At 44.7% G+C, this 22,935-nt stretch overlaps 1 protein-coding gene and 1 long non-coding RNA gene across 3 annotated transcripts in view; one reads left to right on the top strand and one right to left on the bottom strand.

Annotated features, from left to right (window-relative positions):
- Positions 1-1,341: 1,341 nt before the first annotated feature.
- LOC137855025 (uncharacterized) lies at positions 1,342-13,002 on the bottom strand. Its single transcript, XR_011095490.1, has 3 exons — positions 9,373-13,002; positions 6,809-7,141; positions 1,342-6,668 (listed from the first exon to the last, which is right to left on the bottom strand). It is a non-coding gene; the product is annotated as an uncharacterized lncRNA (long non-coding RNA).
- Positions 13,003-13,128: 126 nt separating this feature from the next.
- Positions 13,129-22,935, top strand: part of GRTP1 (growth hormone regulated TBC protein 1) — a 32,242-nt gene continuing 22,435 nt past the window's right edge. The window contains exons 1-3 of one of the 2 annotated variants that reach the window (XM_068679058.1): positions 13,129-13,287; positions 13,770-13,921; positions 19,311-19,469. In XM_068679058.1, the coding sequence (XP_068535159.1) occupies positions 13,250-13,287; positions 13,770-13,921; positions 19,311-19,469 (349 nt within the window). In that variant the 5' untranslated portion in view covers positions 13,129-13,249. The remainder of the gene's footprint in view (positions 13,288-13,769; positions 13,922-19,310; positions 19,470-22,935) is intronic. The other variant, XM_068679066.1, reaches the window with a different exon arrangement.

Here is a 22,935-nt window from a genome sequence, read left to right as displayed (position 1 = left end):
CTTATTCCCATTCCGGTAAGGACCGCACACCATCCAAAAGGAGCTTTTCTGTGTGAACAGAGAAGCCTTAAAAATAATAACTGCGAATCCCCATAGCATTTCCACTTAGCATTTTGCTAAGGGAGATTCCTGTTACCTTTGAAATAAGCACAGAAGTGTAACCGGCTCTTAGCAGAACCAATTTTCACTACTTCACTCCCTATGTGTTTTCCAAAATGTGTAATGTCCGCTAAGTTTTATTTCTGTTTTTCATTTCCACGAGCATCTCTTTTTAGAGAATGAAGCATTTTTCGGTTTTTGATGAGAACTTTCAACATGTCAATATGGAAAAAAATAATCTTGCTGGGCATCTGCTTTCCTGCCTACCAAGTGATTTTTTTTTCTTTTTATTTTTATACCAAATAGCAAAAGAGTCATTAGTTCTGTATTTAACCTCTTACAACCTGAAAGACCTGAGGCAGTTTTGGGAATCGTTTCACATCTTCTGTCACTGCCCTTGACTTGTCCCTGTTCATTGCTTGTATTGTGCCGAGCTGCAGGTGCAAGAACAACTTGGTGGCATGGTGTGATTCTCACTTGGCAAGCCAGCACTATGGCAGGCTTTCCGGGGTGTGTGCAATACAGTCGCAAAAGCATACTGCTGAGAAGATTAAGCCATAATAACTCATAATGCACTGAAATGGTTATCCTCAAGAAGCCCCCAGTTAGCTGTTAGGGACTGTGTTTTCAAGAGTGGCAAGTGACTTTGGGTGTCTAACACCTTATCAAGGGATCTGAGTTTTAGGAAGAGCTCAGCACTTGCTCTCTTAAAATCACGCTTCTTCCATAACATGTCTTATGTGAGGCAGCCAAAGCCCCTTCTAAAACCTTGAGCCAGTCATCTGAAATATACAGGAGCTTCATATGCACCTACTTGCCCTGTACTAACCAAAAAAAGGCTGTGAACAAAAGGCTTGGTGTTCAGGAACCGGTGAATGCAGCCAGTACAAGTTGCTTTGACTGTGAGGAACTGTGACCACAACCCACAGACCACACAACTTCCTGACTTGCCGCACAGCAGATGCAGCACCAGTCCCTCTGGCCCTTGCAGGGCACTGAGAAAGTTTTTATATGGCTGAGATGCTTCCCATCGCTGTGCTCCCCAGGGCTTCTGAAAAGTTCCAGAGAAATAAAACTCTTGGATGCTGCAGAGCCAGTGCATCCTTACCAAGGAACAGCCACGTCTAGTTGAGCTACATCACCAGTGTTAAATAATTGTGTCCCTTGGGACTTGCGCAAATGCAGAGGACTGTCTGAACACAGCTCTGGATTGCTAGCCCCAGTTACTGAGATCTTTCATTCCCCTAAAGAATGGGAACAGTGCAGGCTGTGCTGAGCCAAGCATCCAAACGGGGTCCCAGCAAACATGTCTCAGCTCTAACTACCTTCAGACTGAAGGAAATTATCACAGAAGACCAGAAATCCCCCAAAGACATCTTCTTTATTAACTCACTCAAATGACACCCGTCATGTAACAAGAAAGCTTGTACCCTTGTCATGCCATGCAGATTTCTTAATACAACTGTTTCCCTTTGTATGTGGGTTACTTATTTGTAGCACCGAGTCTCGTGTGTCAGGAAGATGAAGACAATAAAAACGTGCCAACTAACGAGCTCGTCGGCGTCTTGTCATTATCAAGGAGGGAGCCTGTGCGTGCCTCATTGGTATGCAAACCGCTCTCCTTTCAACCGAGAGAGCTGGCACAGGCTGAGCTTCGTGGGGCAGCTGCGAGCAGCTATAAAGTGCAGAGCGTTGCTTGTGTAAATGCCATGGCTTTGAAGAGAGCAGGACACACTGCATCCTCTGCTGTGCCTGTGTTTGGGTACTCGAGGCATAAGTTCCTTGGGCCATGGCAGCCTGCAACGTGTGTGAGTGTGTGGATGTGCCACCTGCCTGCCGGGGGCCAAGATCCCACCTGAAACTGCCAGGCTAGGAGGAAACTCAGAGGGAAAGTTACATTCATTATTTCCTTCTTTTCCTATTTTTCCCTCTTCTTCAGAGGGTTTTTCTCGGGATTCATCTGGAAGCAGCAGATCGGCTCACTGATTTTTGCAGGTATCTTTTTAAAATAAGTGGCCACTGCTTTCTAATGCACACCACCAGTGTCCAGCTCTAGGCAAACAGAAACACGAAATCCAGTCTTCACAGAAGTGTAGGGGTTGGAAGGGACCTCATGAGATCATGAGGTCCAGCCCCCCTGCCAAAGCAGGTTCCCTAGAGCAGGTGGCCCAGGTAGGTGTCCAGATGGGCCTTGAATATCTCCAGACCAGAGAAGGAGACTCCACAACCTCCCTGGGTCTTTCTTTTTTGCTTTCTCAGGGCTGAAAACCAGCTTCGGCTTTGCTTCCGAAGCAGTGAGATCACTACGAGTGTTGTTAACATCCTTCTTTGCGTGCCCTGTGACCGATGAAGGATTGTAAGAGCGAACTAAGTCAACCAGGAGCAGCCACCCAAAGCTTTGGCATCTCTCTGGGCTGCACCGTGCCTGGTGGCTGCTCTCCGTGTCCGCCCACAGCTGAAGCTAGAGGTGGGACAAGGCCACACCAAACTGATCCTAAGGGCCAGAAGAAGCCATAAACAGGGCTGGGCCCTGCTCACAGGCACTAGGCCCAGTCGAGCCAAATGTGTGGTGATTTAGGGGCAGGAGGCATGCTAAGGCCCGGCTGTTTCTCATTAGTGTGCTGCGTGACGGCTTTCAGGGCACGGTTTACAAGGGTGGTGAAGGCAGGCCTGCAGATCCTCTCTTTCCTCTGCAGTATTTATATGTTTTCCTGTCAGCGGCTGTGGGATAGCTTCTACTCAAAACGGGGTGAAACTGAGGCTGCCTCGCCCCAGCCTCTTGTTTTTAAGGGGTGCAAGGAAAAATTTTATAAAACTGAAGCATTTTATTCTGGTCTTGACCTTTTACTTGTGGTCCTGATCACTACAGGAAAGCAGGCACAGAAACACAGCAACTTTTCTCTTTATTTCAAATAGAAAAACACATTCTAGCAACGTTCCTCCAGCCTGACAAAGAAAGCTCAGGCTTCCCAAAACACTGTATTTTGGTGTCTTTCCAAAAGAAAACGTGTTTCCATGGAAAAAAAAAAATAAAATGGTTAAGACACAGGATGTTCTCACCAAAAATATGTTTTGTGGGGAAACCACTGCTGATTTCTAGGAGCAGGGAGGGGGTGCTAGGGCTTGGGTTGGGAAACTCGAGGGGCAGGAACCCTACAGCCGAGGCACCGACTATGCATGGGGAGATTGTGAGCAAGGGTGGGTGAAGCCTTCTGCAGAAGATCATCAGCTCTATTCTTGCGTTTTTATGAGGTCAGGTCAAGCTCCAGAGGCAGACCCTCTAAACTTCCTTGGGATACCACCCAAAGGGCAGCATCATTTTGCTAGCCAGAGCAGAAAAGAGGAAATCCTAAAAGGAAATCCCCCTGAGCTTGTAGGGCTCTTTTGTTCCCACGTCCTTGCGAGTGGTCCCGTTGGCCTGCAGGTGGCGAGTTTTCCATTTGGAGCCTGGCTGCTCGCTGACAAGGTGGGGAAAAGCCCGGCATCCTTAAGGGAATCTGATACACAAATACCGTGCGAAGGTGGCAAGGAAGATTTAACTCCTCAGCCTCCCTAGGGCCTCTCCCATAGTGCTTAATTTTGTCTGCATGAGCAACTGTTTGCTGGGCATGGATATAGGATAGGGTAGGATAGGATAGGATAGGATAGGATAGGATAGGATAGGATAGGATAGGATAGGATAGGATAGGATAGGGTAGGGTAGGGTAGGGTAGGGTAGGGTAGGGTAGGGTAGGGTAGGGTAGGGTAGGGTAGGATCGGATAGGATAGGGTAGGGTAGGGTAGGGTAGGGTAGGGTAGGGTAGGGTAGGGTAGGGTAGGGTGGGGTAGGGTAGGGTAGGATAGTGAAATAAGGGTATGCGATGATCATGCTGTCATTTAATTTTCTCGTTCCCCCTATGGCCTTTATTAACACACCACCATGAAGAGGTACCCGTGTTGGCTGACTGACCTCAAAGCTCACCCTGCTCGGTCCACAACTAAAATTTGAGGAGTGGCTTGCAGTGTTATTGGTCTCTGGGCCATCATGAATGAAATTCCTCCAGGAGGGCAAAAATGTTGAGTCTGGCCCCCACTGAATCACCACATACTTTGAGGAAGTTATGGTTTCTATATCTGGTTTTCATAACACACATCTGTACTGTAATGTCATCTGGACTCCTTCACCAAATAGCTAGTAAAAATATGAAGTCGGAAAGCATGTTTTTAATACACGCAGAAAGACATGTTTTCCCCTGACTGCCCAAATGGAAACTCCACTTACCCTAAGCTCATCCTGTGACGCACCCATTTCCCATTGCAGGCTTCCCTCTCGCCCTTTCTACTTTCCTACCTTTTCCCCTTGTATTTCTGTCCCGCCCAAGGGCTACAAAATGAGGCTGGGATGTGAATCATATATTTCCAAGAAGCATAGAGAACTTGCTCCTGGGGTCAATTTTTCCATTTATTTTTCAAAAACCGATTTCTGAGCCCTCCCAGGAGCCACATGCGTAGGGATGTCTTTCCAACATGCAGCTGCTCATGAATTCCTGGGAGGACCCCTAACACAAACAAAACTTTCAGTAGTACAGTAGTCTTTCCATACTGAAGCTTCATTTTTATTTGGTTTAAAAGAAAAAAAAAAAAAAAAAGAAAAGAAAAAAAAAAGAAAAAAGAGGAAACCAAAAACACTTGCAGACATTCAAAAAACATTTTCAATATGCTATTTTGATCAGCTACCCAAATAAGCACACATACTGCATTCTGGCTGCAAACCTCAAACTTGGTGACAATTCAATGCCCACGTGAGTATAACATTCTGGGGAGGGGAGGAAAAGGGTTTTTTTGCATCCCTCCTGTTCTCCAGTGTGGTACCAACCCCGCTGTGGATGGTTTGGGTTTTCCTACAGCACCAGGAAAGGAGAAATGCACAAGTGCAGAGAGATAATACTCTGAGAAAAGCTTCTTGATTTCTGCTCAGAAGGTTCTTTGCAAGGCTCTGCTTCATTTCAAGGTGCTCAATGCTTGTCTTTGATCCCACAGTAGACTGTGGGTCCTGTGGGGAGTACAGGGAAAGAGCTAAGGGGAGCAGAGGCAATACCTCTGTGAAATTCTTTTGAATGCACAGCATTTTTTGGCTGGAAAATAAATAAATAAATAAATAAATAAATTTAAAAAAGCATTTTTGCCTGACCAAACCCAGCCACACTGCTGCAATGCTCTTTGTGCCATTACCTCTGACCTTTCTAAAATGCACAAGGCTTCCTGGCTCAGCTGAGGTTGAGGATGCTATTATGGGGTTCTCGGAGCCCAAGAGCACCCAGGTCTTGGAGTCCTGTCACCACTGTTCGGCTGCCGCCCAGGTTTACAGCTTACAAAAATAAACCCAGGGTCTGCTGTCACTTACACGATGTGGTGAGAGGCCTGGGTGGAGGGTGGCACCCCAGAAATCCCCCTCAGAGATGCAAAACCCCGATGTGATCATTTCCTGTGGTGTCCTGCCTCTTCAGTTCTCACGCTCATCACAGAGGGACTTTGACTCTCTGCTTCTAAACTATTTTTGCCTGTCTTTAATAGCACAGGCCATTAGCTCAATTACTGCCTCCAAGTGTGTCTGTTCAGGGAGGGGACCCCAGATGCCTTTGCCCAACACAGGCTTTTAGTTTAATTAAAGGTAAGTGCGCAAATATAAACAGCGAGACATGCATTTTAACAACATTTCAGCACTCGCAGTTTTGCTCTTTGCAATCACCTGCTGCAAATTTCTCAGATGTTATTTGGTATTACTACCCTGGTTTTCAAAGGCATCCAGCAAGAAGTGCTGGATGCACTCTGGACCAGAGCATCCAAAGGTAGCTCTGCGAGTCAGCAAAGCACAAGTCGCCAAAGCCAATTACGCACAGGCAGAAGCACTTACAAAAGATGCTGGAGGGTGCTCGAAAGGAAAAATAGACCATTGGAAAGCTAAAAACAGCCATTGCTGCTTATGTAAGTGTTACCTAATCGTTATTTCTTCCTAGAAAACGGTACATCAGGGCCGTCTCTTGCCTCGTTACAAGTGTCCTCTTGATGAGGACTCTTTACAGCAACTGTGAGCTTTTAAAGTGTTGTTTATTATCACCACAAAAGCTTGCCTGCAAGGATCAGTGACAGATTTCTCCGGTGGGAATATGGATGGTACAGCCAGAGACACGCTGTCACTGCTGTGGGAGATACAGCACCTTGCTAATCTGGTATTCGTTTCATAAGAGACAGTTCCCTGGGAATACTAATCACCGCTTGCAGTAACCACACATCGGTACTCTAAAAGGCAGCCACTGCAACCTGAACAGCTACCAGTGTTTTTCCATCCAGAGGAAGCCCCAGGCACCCTGAGGAATACTGGTGGTGTACTTTGAAAGGCTGAATTCTCCTTAGAAGAAGGCTCTAAACCACCTCCTTTGTGGAAACTCTTTTATTTTTCTTTTCTGAAGCATTCAGTTGGTATGAGGAAGTTCTCAGGATGTTGTCCATCTTCCTGGTATCTGACCACTCGATTCTCAGCTTGCATAGAGGTGTGTGACCTGAAAACTTGCTGTTAGCTGTATTTGGTCCTGTGATGTGCAGGAAAAAAAAAAAACACAGTAATAATAAATGAATGAAAGAAACAAACAAAAACCCAATTCTGCAGTGTTCTGCAGAGCAATAGCCAATGCACCAGCCACTTCTCTACAGGAAGGCAGGCTGAACTTACTTTGTCTCTACTTGCAGCTCCTTTTAGTTTGCTTTCCTAGACTATTCAAGTTCCAAGTAAAATTGTGGCTGTGCCTTCACATTTAAGAGCTGACTTGCTTTAGCATATAGCCTGGGGAGCTCTGAGCTGCTGCAGCAATGATTGGTGGTCTTCAGAGCTGGGCACTGGAGCCAGAGCGAGAAATTACCTTCTGAGCTGAGGTGAAGGCCCAGAAGAGAGTTTTTAGTGCTGGAGGACAGACATCTCCTCTCCTTGAGTGGCTTGCACACCTTCTGGTCCTGCACCACTGCGGCCGTTTGAGCCCCTGGGACTGGGTCAAGCTGCAACTAAAAGCTGAAAATGCTCAAGAGAGGTATGATGAATACTCAGCCCCTTGCTCCCCACCCCTGTGACTTCTGTGGGGCTGAATCCAACCTGTCTTTGCTGAAAGTTGCTTCATTTGGTATATAAAGAACCATTAGATACTCAGAAGTCTGCAGTTCTCAGCAAATTTTGTGCAGGACATTTTTGCTGCCATTGAAATGCAAAAAGCTATTGTATGAGGGATATGTAAATGTAAAAGGAAATGATTATAAAGGTAACACTATCATAGTTTCTGAGAATAAAATTATTGAAAAAAATGTTGCTTAGAAATATGAAAATACAGAAATATAAGATGATATTTGTTGCGGACACAATTGAAATGTGCAGCATTGTCCACACAATGATTGCTATGGCTTACTGGATAATAACAGCAAAATAAGTTGTGCACTTTTCCTAAGTTCACATGTAGCTAAAATAAAATTTATCAATTGAAGAAACATTGTGGACATTGAGCCTGATTTTCAATGGAGAAAAAAATCAAACATCTGGATGAGAACCTATCATTTTTATAACTACTTACACAGCAAACCATGGAAATACCTAAAAGTTGCTGATCGTTTTCGAAGCTACACATCCCTTCTCAGTTTGATTACTTTGTGATGGGAAAGGCCAGTATCAGAAATACTCAAAATATTAAAATGAAATTTAAATTAATTCATTTACATGTTGACGACGTATCAGTGAAATTATTCCTGTTAACTCGAGGGGACATTTATCCGCAAATTAATACCAAGTGAGAATCGAGCATTTCCCCCAGTATTAGCCATTTAATTTAATCTGTGACCTGCAAAGTATGCCAGAGAGAAGTCATAATTTGATCTTGGCTGTTGCAATCAAAGTTTCTTACCTTCCAAAGGAATTTAAAAATAACATGAGCTATTTCAGCCGATCCCTTGATTGCATGCAAATACTGAGGCTTATCGGCACAGATGGTTATTGCTGTACCCTGCGGTCGAAAGGACCTTCAGCCACTCCTGCTGTCAACCCCAAGCTTGTTTTTTCACAAAACTTCTGAGTTTTCTTTGAGCCCATGAGTCTGCAAAGCATATGGGGAACACGCGTGCAGAAGGCTGCAATGGACAGCAGCGTCCCTGGGAGCACAGCACGGAGTTCAAAACTCCGAATTTGGGAACATGCAGAAAGGCAATTTGCTGATCTGACCTAAACTCAGTGTCCTTGCACATTTGCATTTTGAAATATTATTTAATTACAGAAATTTAGGGTTATCTGTATTTCTGCTGCCTTATTCCATGCAAGGAATGGACATCTCCCATTGCATGGGCAGCTATACAGCTTTTCCTTTTTACACCAAATTGTTTCAACACTTTCTGGATTTTTTTTCCCTTAATGTGTGATTTTTAGAGAAACCCTTAACAGAAAAGAGACAAGGAAAATAGACAATGTTCTTCAAAGCTTACACTATGCATTTACATGAAATGATTGCATTTAAATGCCTGTAATGATAACTCTGCCTGCTGTTGGTGGAACAGGATAGTGCTTGACACAATTGTAATGAGAGTCCTTGCACAAGTCCCAGAGCAGCAGAAGGCCAGCAGAAGGCTTGCTTTCACTTGTCAGAGCCAGGACAGCATGTAAAATCAGGGTATGCACTGAGCGGACGTTCAGATATATGCCCAAAAGTGCATCCCTAGTCAGCTAGGTATCTTCACAAGCTCAATAGGGATGGGGAAAAAAAGGGGAGGGGAGGGTGGGGAGAAGTAAAAGGGAGTTACTGTTCCCTGAGGAATTTCAAGGTTCAGTTAGAAGCACAGCACTCATGCAGCCAGAGGAAATTAAACAGCACCAGTGTGAATTCAAATTGCTTTCAGCACACTGCCTATGACCATTCAAGTAGATAAGGAAGAAAACAAAACAAAACAAAGCAAAGGCATTTAGAAAATACTTTGTCAGGTCGCATCACAAACACATTTTCTGAAGTTTCAGCCTGACCCAAGATTCATCAAGCAATTAGCCAGTACGAACTTCTCATTTCTTTCATTCATTTCCACTCCATAGGGTCACGGCTCTGTCAGACCTGCTCACTTTTCGCAAGGTCATTCCTGTTTCTGTCTTAGGAACGCTTCCTAACGTTCAAGTATTGTTTTCATATCACCCCTGACATATATTTTTGCAGTGTTTTGCACATCGAGGGCACTGCCACATCATTTCTCTTCCCTGCTGTTCCCAGCACTGTCACTTACAGCCTTGAGCCTTCTTGTCTGACGCAGCTGGAGGATGGCAGCTGAGTGCAAAAACCCTTCTGCAGAGTTTTCCACGGGTAATGTTGATTCTCCAGGCGGCTGTGGTGGTAGGCAGCAAGCTTCAGAGCTCCTTTTTATAGCTGCTCATATCAGTATGCTTTGACTCCTGGGGCCACAGTCATACTGAGAGTAATCAAAACACTGGCGTGTTAAGACTACACGTGGGTTTGTAGCTTGTCCTGCCAGCCAGCAACCTGCATCAGTGTGAAGCTGTGAAGCCTTCAGGGAAGAGAGGAAATTATTATTATTTTTTTTTAAATGTATGTTTCTGTCCTTGCTCTACAGCCTGTTCTAAAGTTCAGCGATTGCTGCTGGAACACTTCACATGAGCAGGTTTAATCAGGCCCACAGACCAGTTATGTAAGCATGACGCAATTTGCTGGGACGAAAATATGGAGCAAGTTCAGCATTTCATTACCTGTCCAGAGACTCGGTCCGTACGTAGGCTGGAGGTTGACTAAACCGGGTGGGTAGGTGGTGGTAACACGAAGCAAAGGCGTCAGGATGTGATGGTGGCATCCCTTAACCTGGCCAGATGGACGAGCTGTCTGGTCCTGCAGCACGTTGTGCCTAGGCGAGAAGATACTCCTCCAATGATTAATATATATACATATATATACACATATATCTTCACTTCTTGGTGGATGTTTCTATATTGCCAAATTTGCCTAATCTAAAATGTTTTCCTAAGCAGGGAACAGCATTTTTTTCCCATCATATGAAAGTAGCTCAAGCTAAATGGGTGCAGAGAAGAGCTCCAGCAAGGCTTGCTTGGAGTGGTTTACTAAATACAGACACAGAAATGAAGGTCTACACGATAAGCCCCACAGACAAGGGGGATGTATGCTGTGAGTTTCATCGCTTACTTAGGATACTGGAACATCCAGTTACCAGTAAGAATGATCTTTTTGTGCCTGTGTGTGTGTTTGCTCATGGCAAAGAGGTAGCAACGTTTTCTGGACGCTTTGCCAAGAGCTATTACACTCTTTGGTGCGTGCAGATTGCATTGCTCTTGGATGTCCTGCCAGCTTTGGTATTAGGGAATCCAGCATTAATGGCCACAAACTTGTACGAGCGATATATTCTCTGAGCAGCAGCAATTTAAAATTTTATTTCAGAAAAGTATTTTAATTCCAAGTTCCTGTTTTCAGATCCATAAGTATTGTAAAAATCCTGTTCTCTGAGATGTGTGTTAATCTTAGCTGTGGGGTAATTTTACCTATTTATCTTGTTACTTCCTTAAACAGTCTGGACGGGGCTGTTCTGTTAACTGAGTTCACAGCATCTCACAATGAATTGACATCAGCCATTTCGGTCATCGCTCTTTAGCTGCTAACGAGATTCATGCAGTCCAGCACAGTATCATTATAAAATACTTCACACTCTGCTTTAATCCTCAGCCACGACTTGCTAACTACTTGCTATGCAGGAATCCCTACTCTTTCCATACTCTTAATTAATACTCTGTTAAATGCTCTTTACCACATGGGGTTTCCCTGCTGTGCTGGAGGTGATCTCTCAAGGTGAACTCATGCTCTCCCCTCAGCACTCTGTCCAAGGGATGAGACCCTCCCTAAGGACTGACTAAAGCATTGGCAAACCTCACATGTCCCCTCCAATGCTTCTGCATGTGCTATTTCTGAACAGGGCCTTTTAACTATTTTGTGAATAACTAGGCTTTTTTTTTTAAACTTCTCACCTGGATTTGGAAAAGCAGACCTGCTGGCCTTGCTGGGAATGGTGTTTCTCACATGTGGTGGTCGCAGATATGGAAATGTTCCTCACTAAAACACGGGGCAAGGGCAATGCAGGCAAGCGAAGCTGTGAATGCCGCAGCATGTGAAATACTACTCGGCTGTGTTTATCTGCCCTGCAGCGAGCAGAGCTAAATGCCTAGCCTTAAAGGGAAGTCCCTATTTTGAGGGCTTACTCTGGCGAGCAGCGAGACGAGAATTTCTACCAAACGTGTTCACCATAATGTAAAAATTTCAGGGATAAGGGTCTGGATGAAAGGGGTCAGGGGAAGGTACATTAGGTTAATTCCCCTTGTGCCAGGCACTGATCAGGAAAGTGTTTCTCTGGGCTGAATGTCCCAAAACTGCCCTCCTGCACCGTCACTGCCCCTGTCAGCAGCTCCCTTGAAGCAGGGATCAAAAGTCACTGGTATCCTTCCCTGTGAAACAAAAACCAAGCACACACAGTTTGCAGATTTGAGACTTTATGCGTTTCTTTCTTTGGATGCCTTTAAAAAAAAAAATGTGTGATATGATCTGCCCAGGAGAGAGCAGCACTGACACCCTATAAAGGACAACCAAGGTATTCTCTTGCCAGACAGGAGGCTGGTTCACCTTATCAGCCATGATACTGAGATGAAAGATTCTTAATAGGAGCTACCTGAAGTTTAATGAGAGCCCTTTTGTGAAACCAGCATACCTCAGAGCGCACCACAAAGGAACATCAGCACAGGAACTGTGTAAAACATTTCAGGCTTGCTGATGGTAAAAACGCACCATGGCACACACAAAGGCTGTCCTTGATGTGCTGCAGGTGTACCCTTAGTTAATCAGAGACGTAACCTGTTGTTCATGGGGGATTTTTGACGGAACCACTTTAGAAGGAACATGCACAGCACAGCCCACACTTTGCAGATGAAGTACAACCAAGTGCTGCGGCTTTGGGATTTGGGGGAGGAAGGCGAGGGTCCCTTTTCCCTTTGGTGGGACAGCATTGCCTCCTAGTCCCAACTCGGTGGTGGCAGCTGACACAAACACAAAGCTCTGTGATTTTTCCCTGTTGTCGGAGCCCAACTGCATCCACGTCGCTGTGTGGGTGCCTGCCTCTGATCCCACACAGAGGAGGCAGCTTTCTTGAGGAGTGTGCTGGGAAGGAACAACTGTTGATCTCCCTCCCGAAATCCCATCTGTTGTCTTCAGCAACTATGACTTGCTGGCTGGACTAGATAATGTTTCCCTGGCAGGAGCTGTAAGTTTCCAAGCGCTTGCTTGGTGCAAAGTCAGAACTTGATTAAAAAAGGACAAGCAGGAATATAATTTCCCTCTCTCCCGTCTGTTCTGTAGCACAGTACGAGGTACGCTGCCAGCAGCCAGACAGTGCAGGGTCTGTGTGAGTTTTGGGGTTTGTTCCATGCCTCAGAAAGGCGAGGAGCAGTATGCTAACACTAGAGGCGGGCTCAGGAAACAGGGAAGCCTTTCTGGGCATTAATATTGGTGGTGTTATTACTCCGCATGTATTTGACAATCGGCTGGTGTAGATTTAGTTTGAGGTGGAAACGAAGTCAGCAGAAGCTGAAGTTAAATGTATTTTGGTGTAGCAAAGCACTGGCTGTGCCATGAGTTATTTGGGGAAATAAAGTTAAATGGAAGCCTGTATGGCAGCCTGAGGGGTTGGGGGAAAAAATGACTGATTTTTAATGAGGTCTATCTCCTCCAGAACCTAGTCCTGAGGAGCACTAGTGCCTGCAGGAACCGAACCACTAGGGCAGGGGGCTCATGCCGGGACCTTCCACAAGCAGCCACCGGGGGGGACCCCGAAATGGCGGCTGCCCGCGGCAGCCCCTCCGGCCTCCGCAGGGCGGGGGCTGCCCCGGGGCGCCCCGCTCGCCCTCTGGGGGTCCCCATGGAACTGGGGCCCCCCGGCAGCCCCCGTTTTGGCACGGGCCCGGCCCCCAGCACGGGAGGGAGGCGGATCCGGGCGGCCGCCCCCGCCCCTCAGCCGGCGGAGCTCCGCATGGGGCGGCCGAGGCGGCGCTGCTCGGGCTGAGGAGAGCCCGGCCGGGGCTCCCTGCCGGAGGGGGCCGATGGCCGGGACAGAGGGCGGCCGGGACTGGGCGTACAGGTAGGCTGAAACTCCGTCCCTGGGGGTGTGCAAGGAGAGGTTGGACCTGGTGCTCGGGGACATGGGGCAGGGGGTGACACTGGTGGTGGCAGGGGAGTGGTGGGACCAGGTGATCCCGGAGGGCTCTTCCCACCCTGCTGGCGCTGTGTTATGGAGAGAAATGCACCCCGGGCTTCCGTGCGGTCGCAATTTGGGTCAGTTTTGCACACAGCAGATCCTTTGCTCTAAAAATTCCTCGCTTCTAAAGCGAGCGAAATCTGTAAAACCGCCTGAACGGCGCGTGTGTAAGTTCATTTACTTAAGCAGCTTGGATACGCTGTGCAGCCTGTGTAAAGTAAGTGTTTGCTGGGAGGAGAGCTGCGTTTAGAAATAGCAGCTGGAAGTTATTTAAAGCATAATTAACTTTTTTTTTTCCCCTCACTTGAAGGTATGTAGAAGCAGTTGTACAAGAATTCTTTTATCTCTTTTTGTTTATTTTATAGGGTTGATCCATATGGATTTGAAAGGCCAGACGACTTTGATTACGCATCCTACGAAGCTTTCTTTTCCAGGTACCTAGTGGTACTCACAAGGCGAGCGATAAAATGGTCCAAGCTCCTAAAGGGGAAAAACAGCATTCAGAAGAGTTTAAAAGGTGAGCTGTACGTCTACTTAAAAGTAAAAGAGCATTATGTTGGAACCGGTATACATTATATTCGGTTCATGTGGGTTTTTGAATGTTGAATTTTATTTTCCTCTTCAAATGAAAAATATTATTAGGGGGATCATTGATTTGATTTAAAGCTTACAAAGGAGTAATCCTTCTTTGGCATACGCTGTAATATCTTATTACATCTGTAACCCAGAGATTATGGCCAGTGGCACTTCCAGGTGCTGGTGTACAGCTGTTATGTTGCTCTGTGCGCTCTCTGAAAAGACGTGTGATGATGCAGGAGGCACTGTCTTTAGCCTCTCTCCTTGGCAGTTTATTGATTGCTGAAATTTTCTAGTTCATTTTATCCTCCTTTTGTAAAACGATGTTCACCTCGCTGCTAGAAAGGCGTGTACGGAGAACTGAAACTAAGCACCTTACAGAGCAAAGAAAGCAAAAATTCATGCGGGAGCTAATGCAGCATTGGAGAACATGCTGATGGAACAGTTCATGGCCAGTTCAGAAAGGAAGAAAACCTCTAATAATGTTTCATTTTACAAGAGAGATGATGGGGAGAAATAAGTACATGGAGGGAATCAGAAGGGGACAGGGTGTTGTCAGACTGAAGGTCACCCCCCCTCCCTTCCTCTGGATTTTTCCATATAGGCATCATTTTTTCCCTTTGCTCTCAATTATGTTATTCAGCTTGCTTTCTTTTAGGAAACCTTTTGGAGTTCCCTATAACTATATTAAAGAAAAAGTGAGTAAAACAACCCAAAAGTTCATGCACTGGCTGTAACATAGCTGAATATTCAAAGCTCTGCTTCAGGTGTGGACCTTGAGTGCTAATTCTGGCTGTTTGTTTTTTTTTTTTTCCCTTGGCACCAGGAATGGAATGGTAACAAGTGAGACGTTTTCAGAGGAACAGTGTATTTAGTGGAAGGATGTCAGTTTTGAGGCTGAGGAACACCAGAAAATGTAGGTTTGAGCTATAGTTGCTAGATCATATGCTGCTAACTAGAAAGTAACTACTGATACTCACTTATTTTTCTTCCAGAGATAAAGAAGATACTGTTTAGGGTGTACATTTTTAATATAGTAGTAACTACGCAGTATTCTGAGTTATTTTGAGAATTCTGAGTTATTTGCAGAATTCAGAGGATTTTGAGTTTCTGCAGAATTTAGCATTCCAGTTGTGGAAAAAAATAATCTTGGGTTTTAATTCATCTCCTTATTTTGTTAAAATGGGTGAACCGTGACAGGTGAAACCTTTAGTAATTTGCACAAGCTGCTTGCATCTCTCTGCTCTTGTGTAGCCTGTTCCAGCCTCACAGACGCAGAATGTTCCTGTGGTAGAGCAGTGTGAGTGCCTTTCGTCTTATTTCAGAGCCGAAACTTTGACTAATTCTCTCAGCTTGTCCACTAAGCTTCAGTACCAATAGTGGTGCTGCCCCTCTAGCCACGTAATGATAACAGCCATTAATGTCATGTTTATCTTCCCTAACAGGCTAATGTGTTGTATTTTTAAAAAGTCTGCTGCAGTTTGTGAAAAATTGGGTAAAGTAGATCCACTGAGGGGGTGCAGGCAACAGCTTTGGCTGTAGCAAGCCCTTGCAGGCTGGCGTATCATCTTTGATGCTAGTTTTTGTTAAAGGTACTCAAATATGTGTTCTCATGCATATGTGTAATATATAATGTGTAATTATAAGGAGGGCGACTGGAGTTAAGTAGCGTTGAGGAAGTGCAGTCTGAGTGTAAATTTGAAGCTGTTACACTAAGCCGCCCTCATTCCCATCAGCTGATTCCTCAGTGGAGAAGAGCAGCAGATTAACCTGTACAACTACTGATTGAAATGCTTCCCCTCTGATACCGTGTATTTAGATTGAATCCTGTCAGTTCTGTGAAGCACAGAATTAAGTACCTAAGTAGTGGCTTCAGTGTGTGCTTTATCCTACAAGATGATCCTGCAGGGCCTTGGGGAGCAGAAGGTCTGATTTGTGGGGTGCTTGCTGCCTGGTGAGGCACTCTACAGAATCACAGAATCATCTAGGTTGGAAGAGACATCCAAGATCATGTAGTCCAACCTCTGACATAACACTAATCAGTCCTCCACTAAACCATATCACTGAGCTCTACATCTAAACGTCTTTTCAAGACCTCCAGGGATGGGGACTCCACCACTTGCCTGGCTCCAGCACCTGGCTTCCTTGCTCAGGAGCTCAAAAAAGCTTTAAAAGGCACCCTGCTGTGTCTAGCTGGGGGAGAGGCACTGTGTGTGTGACACCTCTGTGGCTCCACACCCATTTATCCCCACATGTCGAGGAGCTCAGCATTGCTGGCCAGGAAGAAGTGATGACCTGTGCTAATTTTCCAGTTGGGAAATGTGGCGTGTTCACGTGCTGCTCAAGTTAGCCTCATGCCCATGTGCGGTATGGACGCATGTAATTCTGTCCTACTGTAAAGAAAACTAATTAGGCTACATTTTAATGAGGGTAATTAAGCGGTGTATCCTGTTGTTCTGGATCAGAGCCTTCCGGCAGGACAGGGCATGGGAGTTTTGGCTGGTAGTTCATTTTGCTCGTTCTCCAGTCTCTTGCTTTGTGCTATTTTGTGGTGTTCTGTTTCCCTTTCTACCCTCGTTATCAATGCTGTCTCCTCTGCACATGAGAAATTCCAGTTGGCACTCGGTCGTTTGCCTCCTCTCTCTCTCACAGGATCCCAGTAACAAAGGTAGAATTACTGCTTTCATCCACTTGGCTGCTGTCTTTATTGGGACCAAAAGACAACCACAGGCAGGCAACAAACCCTCCAAGATAATTACCCAAAGGAGCTTAACTCTGACCAAAAGTGTGCTGTGTAAGAGAATCAGGCTGCAGGTGGATTAGTCAAAACTGGCGGGCAGCAGAAGGCACTCTCTGGTCTTTGAGGCTGGTAAAATCCAGTGCAAGGTGAAAGTGGTTGTCGCAGGAGCACAGCTGGTCCTCAACAGATGTTGGAGGAAGGAAGGAGCTTCTTGGAAAGTCAGTTTGTACGTTTGACAGGAACTTGAGTGTTCGCAGCACAGGTCTGCTTTGTTTCATCGATGTATGCATAAAACAAAACCTTCAGCTCTTTGTTGGGATGCTGTTCTCAGCTCTGCCGTAGAGTTTTTTTCCAGGGTCTGAGTTACTTTCCTCAGTATTTAATCGGAATTGTTATGTGCAGGTGTTTTTCAAAACCACGCTCTTCTAAAATTTTAGGCATGATGATTTTTGTTCTTAAATGACGTTTTCCTGTGTAACTTGGTCTGCCCATGGTGTAGAATGAAGCAACGTTAAGGGGAAGGGGAAAAGGTAAACGCAACTTTAACTTGAGGCAAAAACCTTAACAATTTTCATATTCCATGTTAAACAGCTTGCTTAAAGACTGATGCTTCGTGTTTCATCTATGAACGGAGGCAAAATTTTGATGTACAGATATTTCTTTATCACATACTCCGAAACTTGGACTGTTGAAGGCTTGGTGGTTTTGAGCAGTGCTGCTCTTGAGATCAAGCCTCTGGTGTACAGTTGGAGTCGGATGCGTGCTTGAAGACACATGCACAATCCGGCTTCATCTGTGAAAGCTTCTTAAACCCGACAGTGGGAGGATGTTCTGCTGTGTGGGATGTTGTTGTGGGTTTTTATTTCCTGAAGATAATGTGGAAGCACCCGGGGCGATAGGAGCCTCTGGCTGCCTATTGTCATGTGAATGATGACACTGAGGAATAATGAGTGTGCTGGGCGCTGCAGGGCTGCTTTCCCCTTGTGCCAATGTCAAAGGCCTGTCCCCACTTCCCTGAGTTTAACGCGTGTTGTTGTTGGATGTGGTTGCTGGCTGTGCTTTCAGGATTGATAGTTGTTCATCAGCTGCGTTCCTGCGCTTGCTGTGCCCATCTCTAGGATTTATTGAGCAGCAGAGTTCAAAATCTTGTAAAAAAGATGAAGCGGGGATTATCAAACAGAAATGAGTAAATTATCTCCAGTCTGTCTAGAATAAGGTTGCGGTTGAAGTTACTTTACAGCTGGAACAAGAGAGGCTGTTACCCATAGCATAAATCCTCATGGGAACGCTAAATAAAAACTGTACCCTGAAGGCCAGGTGCTTATTGCAAATGTGAAGGGTAGGAACATTTTTTTTGAGAGAAAGTGCCAGATTTTAGGTGGGCGGAATGCCCATTAGAGATGCACAGATCTCTCCGTTGACATTGGGAAGGCAGTTTTGGCTCCTAAAGCATAGGCAGCTAAAAAGAGGTGGAAGCGAGGCATGTAGAAGGTCGCTGGCTGAGTTGCTGTAAACTCATTTTGCTCTGCTGTTTTTAAGGCCAACTGCCTTTAATTCAGACACCATTTATCTTGAGTTACAGACCTACGTAACTGGATAAAACCAGGTTGGGTATTGATATTTTGTGCAACAACCAAGAATTCCCCACTCTCATTCGAGTCCCATTGGATTTGGAGAAGAGAAGCTGGAGCTTTAATTAAGCATCATTCATTTGGTAGTAAATGTCTGATTCCTTTGTCACTTTCTTCTCCCTGGAAAAAGCAGAAGGATCTCAAGTGTTTGGCTGTCTTTTGGGGTCAGAAGGGGTCATGCTGATGTAGGATTATGTACCCACGAGCAGCATTGGTTCCCTTATTAGTATCTTTCATTCCATTCCTAGGAGGAAGCTGCTTTGGCTGTTATTAGCCTGATGCTCCTTCCTGCAATCTTGCATCCTAGTTATTCACACTGAATCATCTGCTTAAAAAAATAAGGCTAGGATGCAGGAGATAACAGCTATTTTATATCTGAAAAGATTTCCCCAGTTATTCTGGGACAAATCGTCTGCTGCTCTCTGACATTTCCATCCCTTCTAATTGAGTTTAGGCAGTAGCCACGTGTTTCGTACTTCTGTGTCTGCGATGGTTTCAGTGGTTAGGTGCTAAACTGAAATCCCAGCGTTAAGTTAACAGAGCCATTTACACTAGAGAATAACCAAGCAAACAGTGGTAACGTGTCAGAGGCTGTTAGGGAAAAAAAAAAGTTAGTGCTTGTTTGAATGATAAAGGATGAAGATCGAGAAGAAGCTTTTTGGTGTTCCTATCTCAGAAAGTGGGAAGGATTCAAAATCCTACTGAGGCAATAGAGGACTGAGAAAAGCATCAGTCTGGTGATCAGTTTGAGTGGCAAGTATTGAAGCAAGAATCAAAAATAAACGGTAGCTGAGAAGAAAATGCTTATCCTATGTGGTAGTCTAGGGGAGAAAGCATAATAATCTCTAGTCAAGAGTTGTCCTGTGACTTACCAGCTTTCTGTTGCTTGTCCCAAAAGAAAAATGTATCTGGAAATGTTTTCAAAGCAAACCAACAAACAAAAGCTTCTTGTTTTGCAGTGAAGAGGTATATCAGGAAAGGCATCCCCAATGAACACCGGGCGTTGATCTGGATGATCGTGAGCGGGGCCCAAGCCAACATGGAGCAAAACCCTGGATACTACCACAGGCTGCTCGAAGGGGAGAAAAATGACAAGCTGGTTGAAGCAATCAAAACAGGTAATTGTCCTGATAATAAAATCCGTGTTTATCTACTATCCTATGTCCTTAAATTGTTAGAGGTGAAGTTATGTCATGGAAAAATTGGGTTTCTGTAGTAGTGGTTTAAGTGCTGAATTAGCATGTAAATTAGATTAGCCATAAGCTCTTTAACAGCACAGATCTTTCCAGGTTCTTCACGTAGCCAAAAACATTAAGGAAGATTGGAAATTTTTTTGGAAAGGAACTGAGAACAAACTAGAAGGCGTTGTTATGTCATCTCCTAGGTGAATGATGAGTTCTAACTTCGTAGTGTGAGACCTGCCTTTGCATCTGTTTCTCCTTATTTCAGTCCCAAAAGGACCTGGAAGAGCAGCAGGAATGGTTGAAGACGTGGAGCAGTGCCTGTGTAAGGCAGATGAATTACACTTGCATCTCAGCTCGAGGAAAGATTGCGAAGGAAAAAAGCTGCTGACAGACCTAAATGAATTATAAATGGTGTAGAGAGGGCGAATGGGGAACAGTTGTTAACTGAAGCAATTCATTTTGTCTAGCAAGAACTAAGGACACTGGATGAACTTTGCCATGCTGTGGATTTAGAAGAGCGTATCACTGAATTGTGGTGCCTGTTGCTGGAGGGTGCTGCTGAGGTCAAAACCATGAACCAGTTCAAAAAAGAATTTAACAAGCCGAGGGGTGGGGAAGTCCACTCAGGAACTGGTGGTTTTACCATGCTAGGCAGCTGAATACCACAACCGCTCTCTCACTCCCCCTCCTTAGAAGAGGAGGGGAAGAAGTAAAGGAAAGAACAACTCATGGGTTGAGATAAGGATAATTTAATTAAAGGAAAAAATAATTATTAAGGAAAGATTATTATTTATTGAACAATTTAACTAAAGGGAAAAAAGAGAAAGGGGAAAAGGGAAAAAACAAAACAAGTAAAGGCTATGTGGAAGTGCAGAGGAAAGAAATTACCCTCTACTTCCCACAAATGAGCGATGTTTGACCACGTCCTTGAAGCAGGGCCTCAGTGCACGTAGCTGGTGTTTGGGAGGACAGATTTTTTCACAACGAGAGCCCACCCCTCCCCTCTTCTTCCTTTTTCCACCTTTTATTGCGGGGTGTGACATCATCTGGTATGGAATATCCCTTTGGTTGGTTTAGGTCAGCTGCCCTGGTGATGTTTCTTTCTTGTTTTTTTGCCCACCCCCTAGGAGGGTTAGAGAGAGGCCCGATGCTGTGCCAGCACTGTGCAACAGCAGACACAACACTGGTGTGATAACACTGCTGTTATAGCTACAAATGCAGAGCACAGCCCTGTATGGGCTGCTGCAGGGAAAGGTAACATCCCAGGCAGACCCAGTACAGGCTGTTACAGCGGTATGGATGTACCCCCTGATGCATTAAATCACTAAATGTAAATCCTTGAAAGAAGGGAAGAAGAGGAGGGTGAATACCACTCCCCTACTAGTCCAGTTGCTTATTTGTTCATTGACTAGTGGCCAAAAATAAGTGACAAGGTGTTAGACCACCCCAACCTTTCACTGGCCCTCTGGGAGTCTGAAAGAGGCAGGGATGGGAGGGACGGGACAAGTGAGTAAAAGGTTGATGTAACTGCTATTTGTCCCCAAATTTTTCAACCTGCTGCAGCAGAGCTTTTGCGGAGAAGCTGTTACGGCCTGGATTGCCAGATAGCTGAGTTGAGAGGTAGGACTGTGCTTTGGACAACCACAATGCTGAGGCTGTTACGTTAGAAAGGCAGGTGCAGTTACTGTTGTCTTTTTTCATCTTAAAAAAGCCAGGTAGTTAAAGCTGGGATTTTACTGATTTTAGTTTGAATTGGGTAATCATTAGAACTCCTTTTGTTTTAGTTCCAATTTTCCCCTCCACAGCAGCACCATGGGCTTTTGGGACTACACACCTTAGCAAGGCATTTTGAAACACAAACTTTCATGTTCCTGCAAATGAAGACTAAACAGAAATCTCCAGGCTCATATCCTGCCTAGGGATAGACACAGCAGAGCTCTAACTTTATCTGTACAGAGGGAAATGAGTTTCTGTAGCGGCCTAGAGAAGGAGCAAAGTGTATTCAGTGCAAAATTCAGAGCAAAATGTATAGCTGCTGAAAGCGGGAGATGCAAGCAATTTCTTTTCTGAAACTAGACCGTAGCACAAGTGGTCATAGTGTGACAGCAGGAAGCTTTTCACACTGGTTATACAATGAATTAAAATATTTCTGCGGGGGAGGAAAAATAATGTCAGAAGCTGAAGATCTACTTTTGAATTACTGAGGAACTAAACTTTTGGAAGAGCAACTGCATGGATAGGTAAACCGCAGAAGAGGAAACTAACAGGGAGCAAGTGAGGGAAAGGGATGAAAGAAAAATGGGTTAGAGGGGGAAAAAATATGAAGAGGACCTCAGACTTCAGTGATAGATTTCCCTTCAGAAAGGAAGCAACGATGTGAACGTATGGGGGTTAGGAGAAAAGTATTAAAGGTGAATGGAAATCTTATGTTAATGAACTTAATGCTCGTTTTGACTGTACAAATTTTATCATAAGCTTTATCTGAGGACTGTTTCAGTGTAAATTGTTGTCTGAGTTCGTTTCTGCCTGTTGTTTTCCCATCGCAGCAGTTGTTTTAAACAGCAAACTAAATGAGGATGTGGAATCTTGCTGCCGCTCTCAGGTCTGCAGTTTCCAACATTTTCAGACAATTGTGCTGTATTTAGTCATATAGCCCAACTACAGAGTAATAGCCCAACACAATTCTTTACACCATACTTTAAAAACAAGAGGATAGTAACCATGCTTTTTTTTTTGTTTTTGATGGGAGGGACAGGAGGGCAAGGCCAACTTAAGACTTTAAAATCCCTTGTAAAACGTTTAAGAGCCAGTTACCTGTTTCTTTTACATGCCCAGAAGCTCCAAACAATTTTCATTTCCATTTGGAACTTATTTTCAACATGGAAATGTCTTCAGTGGGGTGTAACTAAATTAAAAAATGCAGGGGGACTGTACAGAGAAATGGCCTGATTTTAAAGAAAAATCTGATTAGTAATAACAATAAATCTAATCTATCCTTTGACCATTTTTCTTCATCTTGTTGATTTTTAACTGATGGGCTTTATTGCTGATTTTGTTTTATGAAGCTTGCTTTTGGAACACTTTTGGATTTTATTTTTGAAGAGAAATATGGGAGAGAAAAGACTTCGTTAAACATAAAAATAAGACCTTAAAGAATGCAGGTCTCAAAATGTTGATGCCAGTTTTCATAGTTTAGGTTACGTACACATTTAGAAGGGAATATGTTTCTACAGAGCTTTGTTGTTCATGCCCCGTTGTGGTAAAGTTCAGTTGGACAAGTGGTGTTGGCCCAGTAGATGTGGCTGTCCTGATGCAAAGCCCGCCTGCTGGTTATGAAAAGGCCTTATCTCAAAGTTAATGTAGCTTGTTTGCAGTAAGTCCCTCTTCAACCAGGACATTT

Source organism: Anas acuta, chromosome 1 (genome assembly GCF_963932015.1).
Source record: "Anas acuta chromosome 1, bAnaAcu1.1, whole genome shotgun sequence".
Classification (NCBI taxonomy): Eukaryota; Metazoa; Chordata; class Aves; order Anseriformes; family Anatidae; genus Anas; species Anas acuta.
Note: the sequence above shows the minus strand (reverse complement) of the source record. Positions and strands in the feature narration are given on the sequence as shown.